General features: G+C 39.4%; 1 protein-coding gene across 1 annotated transcript in view; it reads right to left on the bottom strand.

Moving 5' to 3' along the window:
* Positions 1 to 983: 983 nt before the first annotated feature.
* The window catches only part of LOC149201726 (Mitochondrial import inner membrane translocase subunit Tim17/Tim22/Tim23 family protein), a 95,744-nt gene continuing 80,019 nt past the window's right edge, over positions 984 to 16,708 (bottom strand). The window contains exons 4-6 of the mRNA XM_089402994.1: positions 1,695 to 1,843; positions 1,487 to 1,549; positions 984 to 1,359 (exon numbers count right to left, since the gene is read on the bottom strand). Of these exons, the coding sequence (XP_089259120.1) occupies positions 1,326 to 1,359; positions 1,487 to 1,549; positions 1,695 to 1,843 (246 nt within the window). The 3' untranslated portion in view covers positions 984 to 1,325. The remainder of the gene's footprint in view (positions 1,360 to 1,486; positions 1,550 to 1,694; positions 1,844 to 16,708) is intronic.

The following is a 16,708-nucleotide window of genomic DNA, read 5'->3' as shown; positions in this document are numbered from 1 at the left end:
AAAGGTTTAATTTTTTTATTATTTTTACCATTAGCATATGAAACATCAACTTAATTTTATTTTTATTTTCATTTTCTTACGAAAAAAACAAACAAACAAACATTTTTTTTTTCGCTCATTTTACATTTTTGGAAGTTAAATAGAAATAATTCTCTCATTTTTAGAGGTTAAATAGTAATAATTTTCTCATCCTAACGCATTCGTTTATGTTCTCAATTGTGTTCAACTCAAATGAGTGGGAAAAATGTTGTTATTTTCCCACTGATATTCAATTCCTGCATGTTTAACTCATAATAGGTATTCTTTGTCCTTCAAACCTTATTGTCTAAGCAGCAGTCCTCGAGGACATTTCGTTTTTAGATTTTCAAATTTCTTATAATATATTTGACATTTCGTTTTTGGTGCCCCCGAAAACTTCACTTTTCCTGAGTTTTTGATACCCGTGTGCACATAACCCCATTTAGGAAACTCGTACAACGAGTAATTTTTATTTTGTTCTGGATTATTCTTCAAAATAACAGGATATTCGTTGATTATATCCCCTGTGATTGATGATAATGGACATTGTCAATAAGGTTTCACAGCAGGGTAACTGCATAAATGATAAAACCTACTGTCCAGCTGTGTCGCAAAATAGACTAATACAGCATGCAATATTACTTCAAGGCCGATTCAGAGACTAGAGCAATAGCTCGCAAATTTACCTTCATCTTTCCTTTACTGGCGCCCAAACTTTTAAAAAACAAATGCAGCTCGAAAGCTGAAAATAGCTTTCAAATTATAATTAAAAGTCTCCAGTTGAGCTCTGCAAACCTTAAACATGCTACATCATTTTCAACAAGAAAAATGATATTTTATCAATTATATAAGAAGCTAAAATCACGAAAGCAGTTTTTAAATGTTATAACCATTTCCAGTACAGGATTATAACGCATCGAAGAGATAATTTTGACACGAGCAGTAACGGTATCCCTAATCCTGAGTGACCCAAAAAGAACATATAAACATTGCCTCGACAGTTAAAAAGCATGTGTCGTACAAAGTATTGTGTAGGCTGAAAGCCTAAAACACATGCAGGCGTTCCCTACTTGTTAAATCTTGAGTACGAAGTCTCTCCAGACAATTGCTTTGAATATAAAATTTCTCTGACTACCACAGAAGCCACTCCTATGACGATTGAAGAGAAAATAACAGAACCAGTTGAATATTGAAATATTCGTAACACTACCCAGATAATATAATATCAAAATTCAATGTGCAGAATTGAAAAGCATAAGCGGGTCCTTCATCCTCCTTGAGAACCTTGGATCCGGTAATGGGACATTCTACTGCTTCCCCCTCCACTCTGAATCTGGATCCCTGCAATCACAAATTAGAAGAAACCCTGGGGTTAAAAAAATTCTGAGGTTGTTGAAATCCCAAACGAGCATAGCCCGTCCACAGAAATAGAGCTGTAAGCATTTTTGAATGATAAAGCAAAACTGACCTTTGAATATGGTCAAGAATGAGAAGCCTTGGTCCAGGAGGGATTTTTACATCTCTTAGGGCACTGCAGTAAATGGACAAATAGTTGATATTGTCAAATGCCATCAATTAGCAAAAGAATAGTGACTAGTGTGCTAATTCATGTGAACTGAGAAGCAGCTCAGAACAATATGTTTTGAAAAACAGCAAAGTTGAATGGTTAGACTAACCTGTCCGTCAAAAGAGGCAGGGTATTGTCGGTAAGCAAACCCTTCTTGAAATTCTTTTCATAATTTTGAAGCCCAAGTTTGGATAACATGGATTTCGTTTGGGCGTAATAATTTTCTTCAGGAGCTGGCTGAGAGAACTTTTGGCCTAACTGCAACAGGAAAGAATTTAACTATTAACCTGCAGGCAGCTTTCCAATATCACAGATACCAGCAAAACATATCATGCATATACAATTTGACATTATTCCATTATGTACAGTTAATTTTCGCAAATTAGCCCCTTAAGTAATAAGATTAAAAAATCTCGAGACATGCATTGAATGGGTTTAGTTAACTACAACAGTGAACTCTGTAACGTTTGCACAATACATGTCAAGCGAATATCCACAATAACCAAATTAACCAACGTAGTAACTGTTGAGAAACCAATAGGCTAGCAAATTAGGGTTGATTTCTTTTACTTGATAATTGCTTGTGAATATATGTTGGCTTCTTATTACTTTTATTATGTTCTCTTCATCAAACAATTACCAAAACATAAACCATGAAGATCACAAAAAGACAATGAACACAAGATATAGGCTCCAAGCCAGGGCAAAACCCCACAAGGGGAAAACCCAACCAACTTCTCTTCTTATAGAATCAGATCAAAGTGAGAAATCCAGGACCCAAAAACCAAGACCAAGACCTTCCACAAGACCCAAGTCAGCCCTCCTTCAAGCCTTCCTCAACCAAGTCAAGTCCAACCAAGTCAACGATGGTCAAAGCTCTTCAAATCAGAATTTTGGACCTGCAACTTCGCAGAGTTGCCCCAGCACCTTTGCAGAAACAGAATTTATGCCCTGTAATTCACAGAGTTGCCCCAGTACTTCACACGTGTGAACGACAAACAAAAGTTTGATTTTCTTCCTTCTTGACCTTCACTCTATCTCCTTTGACCTTTTGTTCTTCTTCCTTAGGTTTTCGCTTATCTTCTTTCTCTTGCTTGCACAGAAATCGTAGTTGCCAATGTGTGTCCAAATGAGGTCGAACTGCTCTCTATATATACAAATCCAGGAGGTCGAATTGTCCCTTCCAGGGCCGCCTTGGTCTTGTGGGTGACAAAATGACTCTTTGGCTCAAGTAAAATTATTTTTCTTTCTTTCAAAAGTCCAAATGGAACTTGACTCAAGTACAATAGATTGACTCGTGACAATTTTTCTTTTGACTTAATAAACCCTAGAAGCACGAAGAACATGCATGACTAAGAAATAATAATAATAATAAAAATTCTTCTTTTTCTCTATCATGAAATACATAATGATACAAGTACAATGATAATTATGAAGACCAAACTTACTTACAATTTTCAACGGTAACAAGGTGTTTTACCCTTCCATTTTCAAGGTACTCTCAACTCTCGAGCATAAAGCATCAATAAGAAAACCTCCAAGAAACCAGATCCAGCAATGAACACAAAGATGGTCTCAACAACAACGAATCTTTCCAGTAATAAACTCCCTAAGTTGGCTTTTTCATGCTAAAAGTGACAATTAAATTTATGGTAAATCAACAAAACGGAACAGAATGATCTTGAAAGGAAACGTGAGTACAGTCTGCAGTTACACATTTTTCAGCACAAAATTGGAGCTAAAGCACATTGCCAAAGAGTTTGGTGGGCCCATTGTCCCCTAATAGTGCAGGAAGCCATAGATGGAACAAGGTTTCAACTTTCATCAAAGAAAGCATACACTACAGTATTTCACAACTACTGTTGATGTTAAAGAATCAAGAGGATGTATCCCAGACCAAGAAGGAAGTTATGATGTATTAAATGATGTATATTTAAGAAATAGCTACAGCAAGGTTAGAAATAAGTTCCACCACATCTCAGAAAGGAAAGGATCCAGTGATTAAGGAAAAAAAAACCCTACAATTCTGCCAACAATATGATAGGGAAACCACAACTTAAGACCCTGAAGCTTAAAGGAGTCATAAAAGATAGAAATGTCACAATATTCGTAGATTCTAGCAATACTCAAAATTGTATAGACATTGTTGTTGCTAAACAACTAAAACTTTTTGTGTACCCCACCAAAGACCTCATTTTGACGGCCGCTAATGGACAAAAGGTAGAAGAAGTAACAAAATGTCATAAGGTTTCAATTCAGATACAAGAGCTGGAACTACAAACAGAACTCTATGTTCTACCGCTTAAAGAGATGGATATAGTGCTAGGTGCAGAATGGTTGATGTAGTTGGGAAGTTATACTACAAACCTTGAAGAATAGTTCATGGAGTTTAATTGGCAAGGACAACACTATAAACTATATGGTGTTAAAGCTTCCACTCTCAAAAAGATGCAAACAATACACACGAACCTCACCAACACTCAAAGTGTGAACGAAGTCAAACCCATAAACATAGATAAACTTCATTTCACCACGGAGACGTGCCCAACTAGAGAAAAAATTGTTTCCTATGTTTTTAGGACAAAGCATTCCTCAAGAGGGCGACAATGTTATAAACACAATTATAAAGATAAATAGAAATTAATTACTTAATTAAATGAAAAGTCAAGGGGCACATACCCTTTCACCTCGTGACAAGTCAATGCTATAAGTAAACTGTCACAAGGGTCATTGTATCATCATTTCTTATCAATCAATATATTTTACAGGAAATTTTGTCTTTGATTGTAAATAGGAACTGTTTATATTACACTTAACAAATGGTTCATGTTACCCACCAAAAAGTGGGTAACCCCAAGGAGAAAAGTTTTCTCCTCTTTGGACAGCCAACCAGCCAGTGGCCCTATTGATCAGCATGTGACATGATGCCATGGACTCTCCACTTATCACTCCAGTCATATCTCTCTCTCCCATCCGGAATCCCTTCTTAAAGGAAGGTGGGTCATCGATCAACAGGTACTTTAACCATTTTGTAATCATGTGCTTTCACTTAATGTTTCATGCATACTAATATGAATCAAGGGGTGATCTAGATGACTGACAAATCTTGACTGTATTCTTGTTCCCTCACTTCACCTAAGAGGTTAGTATTTGACTCTAGTCCAATGAGACTGTCGAAAAATTAAAGGCGGCAACATTTTTAACTTAACATTTTCCTTTCATGACATTTACTTGTGATATTAAGTTCTTCTTGTCATTATTATGTTTATGTTCTCATCATCAAATAAATGTCAAAACAATAAAGATCACATGAACACAAGATATAGGCTCCAAGCCAAGGCAAAACCCCTCCAAGGGGAAAACCCAAAAGAACTTTCTCTTCTTATAGAATTGATTCAAAGGAGACTTCCAAGACCAAAAACAAGACCCTTAGCTTCCTCCAAAACACAAGATGACCAGCCGAATAATCCAAGTGATCTTCAAGGGCAGCATCAAGGAAATTCACCATATAATTGATCTCTTTGTTATCTTATACCTGAGGTAACCCTAGGTCTCTTACACGACAAATCAGCCCTCCTACGAAATGCCCTTGACCATCCTCTTACAGACCTTCACACTTCCTCCAAACCGCAAACCTCAAGCTAAAGAATGTGAGCTTCTTGTTTTACCTTATGGAGAGCGAAGTCATCCCTTTTTATAGCCTTTATGTGGCTCTTCAAACCTACTTAAGGCCGACTTGATTCCTTTTGGAGTATCTAAACTCTTCTAAAATACAAAATAATGCTTATTTATTTCACACATGTGCCCAAAAGGGTCTTTACAATGTAACATTGACCTTTGACTCATAACAAACCCTATAAGCATACAATGGATGCTTCAACCTATTGACCATTGGCCCAAGCATGAAACCCATGCTTTATAAATAAATTTATTTTACAATTTTTCTCTCTTTTGATCAATACAAAGAGATTACATCATTACACGAGTCAAATGATAATTATGAAGACCGGAACTAGTTACATTCTCCAACACTCCCTCTTAACTAGGGAGGTATTCATAATTGACGAACTGTTACAAGGACAATACTCCCTTTGAAAAGTTCTCATAAAAAGAGTCAAATTGATAAGCCATCTTGTAAGCATCAACATTATGATCAACCAGCGTTGTCTCTGAGGCCTAACTAAACAAGCCCTATTTTATTCTAGAGCATTATGCTGGGAAGTTTTACATGTGATACCGCACTACCTCTACAAGGCACATACCCCATCTGGATGTCCACAAGGTATGTCCTTTTAGGACTATTCTTATCTTGGATTCTTGGTCCTGAATCCTCAAAGAATATCAGTCCTCTTCGCCCACTCTTATCTTGGATACCTATCATATCCTCAAAGAGTGTCGGTTCACGAGACTACTTCCTATCTTGGATTCCCAATCCTCAAGGAGTACTAGTCTTAGATGCTTATCCAATCCTTCAAATACCATTCTTTCCTTATGTCCTTCACTAAGACTTACGACTATTAGTCCTGGTCTAGTGCATGACACATAAGGATAAGAACTATCCACCATCACTCCCTTTCAAACAGGGAGGATATCATGTTACTGTTCGAGGGGACTCCTTTTACTCCTCAAATAGAGGAGATTCCAGACTTCCACAAGTTCTCTTACTTGTCTTTCATTCAGCTATTAGTTCCTCAAAGCTTGCATGGCTCCCTCTTTCCTTTGCATCTCATTATACCAAGCATGCTTCCTTTCCTAGTATCACAAGTCACGGAGACATCTTCTCACAACAGGTTCCAGGTCATCCATTTTGCACATCACTTTCATGTCTTCAATCATGAAGGCATTATGTCAAGCCTTCCCAGACTTCTGAGCTAAAAACGATCTTCCTTCTTGTAGTACGAAATTTGACCTTCTGGTTATCTTCTCACACTGCTACCTTCTAATCCCAAGATGAACACATCTTGTTCTTCATAGTTGCCAGGTGTTAGAGATTGAGTTCCTCTCCATATCCTTCACGTATTCCATCCACACAATTGAACTTGCCTCAATTGTCATCATGAATACCTGCAACATTCCTCCAAGTAGCAAAACAATATGTTAACCAAATAACCAATAATAGATATTAACAACAAACTTACCTCACCATGACAACCTTCTCAACAAGGCATCAACATCTTCATAGACCATCTCCACACAAGTCTACCTTTATACATCAGAGTGCCCAAGGATCCTTCTCAACAGGGCATCAACATCTTCATAGACCATCTCCACACAAGTCTACCTTTATACATTAAAGTGCCCAAGGATCCACCTTGATTACCAAGTTACCATTCTTTTCTGGAGATCATGTTAGATGTTCAACATATAAATTCTAACGAGAAGGTGTTCAACATTCCATTTTTCTAAAGTAAATTACATCTTCCTAGGCATCATAATGACTAACTTTTCTTGCAGGATTTATGAGTCCTATCCAAAAGTTATTTCAAATATACATTCTTATGCTTTCATACAATCATCTAGATATTAGATCTTAGCATCTCATTTTAAAAGAGAAATGAATGTCTTTCCTTGTGAGATGGCAACCTGATCAACTGCAATCCATCATCCTACAAGAGAATTGTCATGTTGCTATTTCCTAGAACCTCCAAAGTGATGGTTCTTATAGGATTTGTTACCCACCATCTGTGGGTGGTATCATAGGAGAAAAATTTTCTCATATGTGGTCCTCAACCGGCAGTCGGCAGCCATAAGATAGCTTGATGTGCCACTATCTCCGCCACTTGAGCCAGCCATGTGGTCCCTCTCCCATTTGTTATGATCGCATGTTTCATTTCAAAGTGGACCTCCCGACCCCGAAGATATGGCTTTTCATTCGTATAGTTGAGTAATTTTGTTTACTTATCATGGACACTTTTGGGCATGGATACATGGGGGGATTCAGTGGAAAGAGTGGGCTAGGTTTTACCCTTGTCTCCTCTGCCTAATTTGGTGGTTAGCCTTGTATCCTAGTCCCATGGGATCTCCTTCACTGGTTATTAGCTTTAGGGTTGCACTACATGAGAAATCTCGATTTTGGTTGTGTGGTCCCGCTTCCCAAAACCATATACATCACTCCCCTTTGCTCATTACACCCCCATTCATCATATTTCTAATCCAGGTCCACATTTTTCTACTGGGTCCACAAAGGGTTAGCCTCCCCCTCCCCTTGCCCACACCTTGGGTCGGACCTAGAACGATACCGTAGAGGTTGATGCATCTAAAAAAAAAGCATATTTGGCCACTCTCAACAAGGAAATTGTACCATAAAATGCAAAAGATGATCAGGACATACACATTTAGCACATGGTCAAAAGCCAAACATGAGCTCTACCCCTTATCTATGGCCATCACCTTGGTTCCTATGGGCCCTAGATGAGCCCTCTCCACATTAAGGAACCCATGACTGTCCCAACCCCTGGTGGGCAATGAACTACCCCACCTTAAATGGAGTATCTACTGTCGTATCCTACACATCATGCTTTCAATCCCTAGAAACCTGAGCAGTTATGAAGAAACATTAATCAAAGACAAAAGGCATATGAAGAAGGGTGGAGAAACAAAGGCCAGGTTAACTCATGTACCACAATTGCTCCCTCCTACACTCATATACCCAAGTGGGGGCTTCCCCTATTATAGCTACCCTTGTACCATGGCATGTGGCTTGGAACCTTTCCCTTGATCCCCACTTCATTCCATCATCATATCACTTGCCACCTACCACTTTATGGATGTACCAAGGACATGTCACCCTCTTTAAGGCTGAAACCACCTAATAGGGTCCTTGGTTAATCCCCTTATTAAGCTTGGAGACACTTGTACATGCCAAAGCCCACTATGGAAGGGCATGCCATTATGAAGTGCCCATTTGATTCCATGATTTGTAAACTCTTTTACTTGATTATTCTAATGATTTGTTGTACTAGAGGGCAAGGGGACACATTGGATCTTATGCAGGATTGCAGGTGGGTCTCCATTTGGGGTTTGGTCTCCCTATACGAGGTCCAAGCCCTCTAGAGGGTCACATTGGCACTTGTAGGGTGAACGTAGAGAGCCATGGGCCTCCACCATAGCAGAGAGCACTTCATGGATCCCCAGTACCATTCATTGATTGCTCATGTTCCACCTTTTTGGATGAGGATGATGCACCTAGATCACCATGCCCAGTCGGCTTCACATTTGCACCATACACTTGGCAAATGTTCCAGGGTCCAGATGAGGATGTGTCTCACCACGGGAGACAAAGGGAGGGCTTATGTCATCATCCTAGCCCTTACAAATGGTTTACAGGCATTATCGATCCACTTGGAGACCCATGAGGATGTCATTGTGCCCCCCACACCCACTTGGGGACACCACGTGTGACATGCTTGGATATGAAGGGGCCAACCCCTCACTATGTCTGGAGTTTATTCTCACACATTGGCACACTTTGGACTCCACTAGGCCTTCTCAATGGCCCAACGGCTCATCATGTTTATTATTTTACCCTCTTGACAGACTTCTCTTTCTATTTTGAGTTATCTTGGTGGGCTTGTCACCAAGTAATGTTATTGTTGCACATTATTTTATTATTTAGGGCTCAATTAGGCCAATTAGGCTATTCGAACTCCCTTATGGATTGTATAAATTAATGAGAGGCTCATTCATTCCTCTCATCATCACTTGGATTGGATTAGTATCTCTTGAGTGATTTTCGCACTTGTTGGGATGAACTTTTTGGAGTTTTCTTGATGCACTACGATGTTTGGATTTTCGCTATTGTCTTTTGAGCTTCTTCCTAATGCAAAGTGGATGAATGTATATACAGTCTCTCTCATGTAAGTGAACTTTTAATGTTATTCTTGTTATCTTACTTGTCAAATGCATGTATATTGTTATCATTATTCTTGTATGGGTCAATGTAATGCGAAATTCTTCTAGGACCTAGAATAAATGATTTAATGCATGTGTTTTTATTTGAGGGAGTGGGTGAATATTCCTAGAGGCACCTCATAGGGTGAAAGACCTCAACACTTCATCTCCTTTGCAAATTTGAAGTATAAATCCCTATTAACCTAGTTGTTGCCTAAAGTGAGGATAGCGAAGGTCAATTAGGGCTCATTAGCTAACGAAAATTCTCGATCTAGGTGTATCTTGCCTCCATTAAGCCCAAGAAGCAAAAAATTGATCCTCGCATCCCCTTGGTGGTCAAATTTACCTTTCTTTTCTTCACTTTTCCCAATTCTATGCCTAACCCTTGAGAGTCACCTAGGGCATCAAGTGAAATTCCTTGTAGCCATCCAAAACCCTTGAATTTTGGTCCACTACTGCGTTGGAGTTTGCTTAAGAGAGCCTCCAAGTTTGAGGCATATCCGACGGTTGAATCCCAAGATATAGCAAGCCCTACCATAAGACCATCTCTTTCCCTAGGATGATTTGGGTTAGTGTCCTCAATAGGCTCATTGCAGTGAAATCTCAAAAGAAAATTAGTCTTTTGATCCTATTCTCTTTCCCAATTAGGTCAAGCCCCTCCTTGGTTGATTGACTCCATACCCTTGATCTAGTTTGGGTCCACTTGGGTTCTCTGTGATCCCACAACTCTACAACTCAAACTCCACAAAGATCACATAGAATATGTTTCTCCTAAAGGAATCTTAAGTCTAGGAATCCCCTTGTCAAGGCATATCCTCCAAACCTAGACTCAAGTGTCCTCTTAGCCCTTCCTAGAGAGCCTATCACCTTGCTTTTCAAGCAAGCTATTTATTTGAGCCTCTCTTGTGAATAGGCCTTAGGAATCACCCCATATCTTATCATTGATCCATCTATTATTGTGGTTCCTCTCATACCGCGACTCCTCCCATCGGTGAAAATCCGTAAAGAGTAGGGAGCTTTAGCTGAGGTGAAAGTGGGCTATCGCTCCATTGTTGCCCCCTGACCTAGTAGTTGCTCTATGGGATCGCCTCCTAGGACCCCTACTTGTTTGAGCAGTAATAGGATCTTGAGGTTCCACCTCAACAAAATGATTGCCTCTAACATAATGTTAGACAACGAGAGGATGAACCTTATGCAAGTTAATCTCAAACTTTAAAAGACTAGATGATTCTTATAAAGCAATCCAATCAAGTAGACTCTAGATATGCTACTATCACATGATGCCATACTAAATCAAAAGAATACAAAGACGAATGTTTACTCCTTTAATGAACTTGATAGCATCAATACTTTCAAGGTCCTTACAGTTCACTCCTTCCATCATGCTCACCAAAGCACAGGGGTTTCTTTACTTCTCATTTTGCTTCCTTCATTTTGTAACTGCATTATCGACAAGTACCACCAAGCAAAATATACTAATACAAGAGTATGATGTCAGTTTCGTTAATCTAGGGACTCCATGGTACCTTAGAGGATGAATTCCTAGGGTTTTCAAATACAAACCCTAACCAGCTCTAGGGACATGATGTCATACCCTATACTTTATTCAATTCCATCCTCGCTAGGATTTCTCCTTACACCCTAGACTACCTACAAACCCTAGAAATCAAGAGTTAGGGTTTTTATGAGGGAACAATCAGATTAGGGTTACAGTTTTCCACATCACTAGGAATTCCAAATGCCAACTAGGGTTTACAAATCCTAGTTACCAACAACCTTCAACAAGATGAAGACTTCAAAACCCTAGAATCAAACATGTCACAAAACCCTAAAACAATTCATGATAGACCCTTTATTCTTTTATGCATAAAACAAATGCACGTACCTTATGACTACATCCCTTAATCAAATAGAAGTTGCTACAAAGCTCTCTCCTTGATTTCATTGTCCAAGGCATTTTCACTTCCACTGCTGCCACGATCTTCCCACTGTTTTCAAGCGTGAAAACTCCAAAGTTGACAGAGCCAAATTCTGCCTTCCAATGATCTTGAAAGTGCCAAACAAGAGTATTCTTTCTATGAGTAAAATTGCTTCTTCTCACAATGACTAACAGATGTTTCTCTTGTCTTTGAATAAGAGATTGCTATTATCCTTTCAAGTTTGGTATTTGTACTTCTACCAATTTCAAAATCCACAAAAGTCTACTAAAAATGGGTCTGGTACCTATCTCAGAATTTTGAACAAATCACGAGAAACTTGTTTTCTAGAACAACCCTCCAAACTTCTTTCGCAAAGTTTACAATGTTTACAATCTTACAATCTTGGTTCTGAATATAAAAATACTCTTTGGTTGGGGCTTCAGGACTATTTTGACTTGGAATGATATTCCCTTTCAAAATAATCCTAACTTTCCTCTAAACTATTGTGTCGGCCCTTTATCCAATATGGCCTACACTCAATTATTTATTTGAGCTTTTGGCCTTTCAAGAAAGGAAATGCGGCCCTTCATCAAATGTTACAAGACCATGACGATAAGGCTACCTTGGGAGTGCTCTTCGGCTTTCCCAATTCTTCGGCCTTGTAGCACAAGTTTGTGGCCTAGATCCTCTTACCAGGTATTCTCTCATGCTAGATTAACTATATCTAGCTTAAAGATGGACTGATATGTCTTATTGAATCAAGGTTTTTCAAGCTTATGATTTTTTTGTCTTCATCAATAGCAATGATACCTATTCTTGAGACTTCGACCCTCAAACTAGTGCTTCAAAAATGTTCCTCCATTCTGCGATCTTGAACTCTTTACAAGGTGACTCCTTACGTTGATTGGAGAGACTGCATATTAGACCACATAGCTTGCAATGTATAGAACTTGTAGCCATCCTTTTGAAGATACGGCTACTTACTCGGCCTCATTTAGATACAACTGATATTTGAGTTCAATACCTTAGATTCGGCCTAGTTCACAAGCCTACTTTTCTTCCAGAACTTCGCTTCTACCATTCACTTTTCCACAAGGATCTAATTTGCACTTACATAGACTCTTGGAAGCCTTGACACAAGAGTTTCAACCTATACACAGAACCTTGGGCCTTCAAGGAGATTGCAAGCCTTCGAACCATAGTGATCTCTTTAGCTGCCAATGTCTTGACCTTAGCTCTGATACCATGTTGGAAAATTAAAGAAGGCAACATCTTTAACTTAACATTTTCCTTTCATGACATTTACTTGTGATATTAAGTTCTTGTTGTCATTATTATGTTTATGTTCTCATCATCAAATAAACGCCAAAACAATAAAGATCACATGAACACAAGATATAGTGTCCAAGTTAGCACAAAACCCCTCCAAGGGGAAAACCCAAAAGAACATTTCTCTTCTTATAGAATTGATTCAAAAGACACTTCCAAGACCAAAAACAAGACCCTTAGCTTCCTCCAAAACAAAAGATGACCAAGTAATCCAAGTGATCTTCAAGGGCAGCATCAAGGAAATTCACCATATAACTGATCTCTTCGTTATCTTAGACCTGGGGTAACCCTAGGTCTCTTACACGACAGATCATCCCTCCTACGAAATTCCCTTGACCATCCTCTTATAGACCTTCGCACTTCCTCCAAACCGCAAACCTCAAGCTAAAGAATGTGAGCTTCTTGTCTTACCTTATGGAGAGCAAAGTCATCCATTTTTATAGCCTTTTGTGTGGCTCTTCAAGCCTACTTAAGGCCGACTTGATTCCTTTTGGAGTATCTAGACTCTTTTAAAATACAAAATAATGCTTCTTTCTTTGATATATGTGCCCAAAACGGTATTTTACAATGTAACATTGACCTTTGACTCGTAAAACACCCTATAAGCATACAATGGATGCTTCGACCGATTGACCATTGACCCAAGCATGAAACCCATGCTTTCTAAACAAATTACTTTTACAATTTTTCTCTCTTCTTTTGATCAATATATAGAGATTACATCATTACATGAGTTAAATCATTATTATGAAGACCGAAACTAGTTACATTCTCCAACAGAGAAACTCCTCGAAGGCCTTTGGGTTTCAAGAAGGAAACTACTAGGGAGGCTTTGATTATTATATCTCCATTCTTTGGGTTGGTGGTCATTGATCATGGAAATTGGCATCCTCTCATCCTCATCCTTGAGTCTAGGCTGGAAAACTTTGCCCTAGAGGTTGATGTAGCTAAAAGAAAGTTAAAATAAGAAAGCCACAATAAAGAAAAAAATAAAATGCAAAAGATGGTTGGGACGTTTGATTAGAACATGGGCAGCAGCTTAGTATGAGCTCTACCTCCCTCATTAGCCATCACCCGATTTCTAGAGCATGTGATGCTCTATCTATAAAAGTAACGCTTGTATTGGCCTATTGTCGCTGCTACAACACCCTCCAAAATTTCAACACACTCAAATTTTGGAGTCTACCTCACTACCATATCAAGTGTTGCCTTGGTCGTCAAGTGTCATCTCAAGTCATTCTGTAAGTTTCAAGTGTTCTTCATCATTCTTATGTGTCATCGCATTGATTAGAACATCTCTAATACATTTTATGGCCGAAACACCTTTATTTGTTGTAAAATGACACTTTTGAGTCACAGTCGCACACACATTGTTTGTTGTACTTGGGGAATGTATGTAAGCTGGCATTTTGATGTCTATTTATCATTGTTCAAGTCTGTCTAAGTTTTACCAATGAGTTGGTATGTGTCGCATATGATTTCATGTCTAAACTCATTGTGTTCGCCCTTTGTTCTATCCTCCAAACTTAGACAAATCTTGATTGTTAAAGTGAGCCCATTAAGGCATGAGCGCATAAGCGCACTCTTAAGCCTTGAGCGAGAATCTTTCGTTGCTCGGAAGTGTGCCTTGTGCCCTCCAAGGGCACATAGTGCACTCCTAAGCATCTTTCCCCTTCCTTGTTCCAAACTGCGCCTTAAAGAACCAAGTTTTCCTTTGAGCGCACTTCTTCGACTTGAAAGACTGTGCCCACCTTGAGCGCATAAGCGCACTCCAAAGACCCGAAGCCTAACCGCTTAATCCTTCAGCGATGCGTCTTGCACCCCTTAGCCCTTTGAGCGCACCCTAAAGCCCTGAAGCCTCATCCTTCATCCTTCGACACTGTGCCACGCTTTGCCTTCTTGAGCGCATGAGCAACTTGAAGCTCTGAAGCCTCTCCCTTCAGCGTTCACCTCTATGCCCTGTGCACTCCTTGTCTCCCTTGAGCACACAACGCACTTGGGAAGCCCGAAGCTTCATCCTTCATCCTTTGGACATGCGCCCTACGCCCTCCCTTGAGTTTCTCTATTTCCTCTTGAGCACATCCCGAAGCCCCAAAGCTTCCTCTCTTCAACTCTTCAGCCTTTCGAAGTGCGCCCTTGTGCCTAGAAGCTCTCCTTTGCTCCTTTCAAGTGCACGGTTAAGACATGAACAGAGGTCCAAAAGACATGTAATATCAAGAGTCATATGTAATTCCAAAAGTCATTTGGAAGTCCAAAGGTTCTAGAAGTCCAATAGTCATTAGAAATTGGAAAGTCAAGAGTCGTGAGAATATTAAAGGTCATGCCTCAAGTTATAAAAGGACCCTCATTACTCAAGCAAAAGACTTTTAACCTTGGCTTCTCCCATAGGCATTAGAGAGATAGAGATAGTACTTTTGGGGAGCAAGTAGTGGCTCTAACGCTCCACTATTGGAGCTAGTGATGTTCACTGTACTTACATATCTTGGAACCTTCACTTCATATTTGAAGCCTTTCGGCCAACACATTTTCATGCATGAATCATATATGTTTTGAGACTGTTCTTCTACTGTTTGTGGTTTATGTTGGTTTTCATATGTACTGAAGTAATTGAACTATTTCGATGACTTTGGTACTGTAATTATTGGAAATGTGTTGTAATGATTGAACAATTGTGGCATCTAAGTGAACTATTTCGCTTGATGTTCAACGATTCTTTCTTGTTTATGTGCGTGAGTCTCCATTAGATTAGTACTATTACTCTCTCTCCCTCGCAGTGAAAGAGCCTTGATACATCGACAATTGAACATTTCACTAGGCACACTCTCTTGCTCATTCAAAAGCACATGTGTGCTTCTGTCTCATGCTAATTGCTTAAGCCAAGGCAAATCTTTAAGTAGTCGACAGTCAGCCGTATTTTGGATGGTCACCAAACAGTGTGAGGTCTAATTGGGACCTCATATCGAGGACATTCCTTGTATGTTGGCAGTATCCATCACTGTCAACAATCTGGTGCTAAAAGGAGGATAGTCGATTTTGTATCGTTGATAACTCTACACATCCCAATCATTCATCCCCTAGTCAAGGCAGTAATATTCCAAGCGCCATCCCAACTCCTATTCCTGAAATAGGAGGGTCTTCTCAACCAGGTCTGAAGTTGGCCTACGAGGTTACCTACGAACAACTCCAGGCACTTCGACCTATTACCCGTCGGTTTGCGAAAGCTATCAGTGTGCTCCCTGTTGCTCATAATCTTCCACATCATCCTAAGAAGAAAGAAACAACTCGTACTGGTGTGTTAGTCACATTGGTGGAAGATTTGGTTTTCGCCACTCTTGAGGAGTTAGCAGTCTTCATAAGACAGTTCAGCAAGAGCCACTTCCACCCATTCACGAAGAGTATGAGGAAGACATTGTTCTTTCTGACGAAGAGCAGCCAACAGTTGAGTTGGAATTTAACGACGATTTGAACGATGACGGAGAAGGCTCATCAGAGTCGGAAAGGGAGGAGGAACTAAGAGACAAAGACATGGTTAACCAGGAATTGGATTGGATGGTCCCAAGGACCACTCATTCTTCTGAATAACCTTCGTAGAATGCCCAGACATCCGGAGAAGTTGTTATCAAAGTTTGATCCAAACAAGAAGACTAAGGCAGAAAATCATATCGACGATTTCTACATGCATCTACAGATGTTAGAAGTACGGTACGATGATGTTGCTTGTAGGCTTTTTCCTTTCACTTTAGAGAGTAGAGCAACAACATGGTCCCATTGTCTGCCTGTTAATTCAGTCCATGCTTGGTGGGAGTTTAAGAAATTATTTTTGGAGAAATTCGTTGATGACAAGACTCCCGCCATGTTATTAAAAGAGCTTGGAAATATTAAGATGGGGGTAAAGGAGAAATTTTAAGTCTTCAATCAAAGGTTTAACCGAATATTGAACAAGTTTCCCCCAGACACACAACCTCATGATTTAATTACTATTGAT

Source organism: Pinus tabuliformis, chromosome 2_1 (assembly GCF_031772625.1).
Source record: "Pinus tabuliformis cultivar Carrire ecotype Pingquan chromosome 2_1, CPIR1, whole genome shotgun sequence".
In the NCBI taxonomy this organism is placed as follows: Eukaryota; Viridiplantae; Streptophyta; class Pinopsida; order Pinales; family Pinaceae; genus Pinus; species Pinus tabuliformis.
This window is presented reverse-complemented; position numbering and strand designations above follow the sequence as displayed.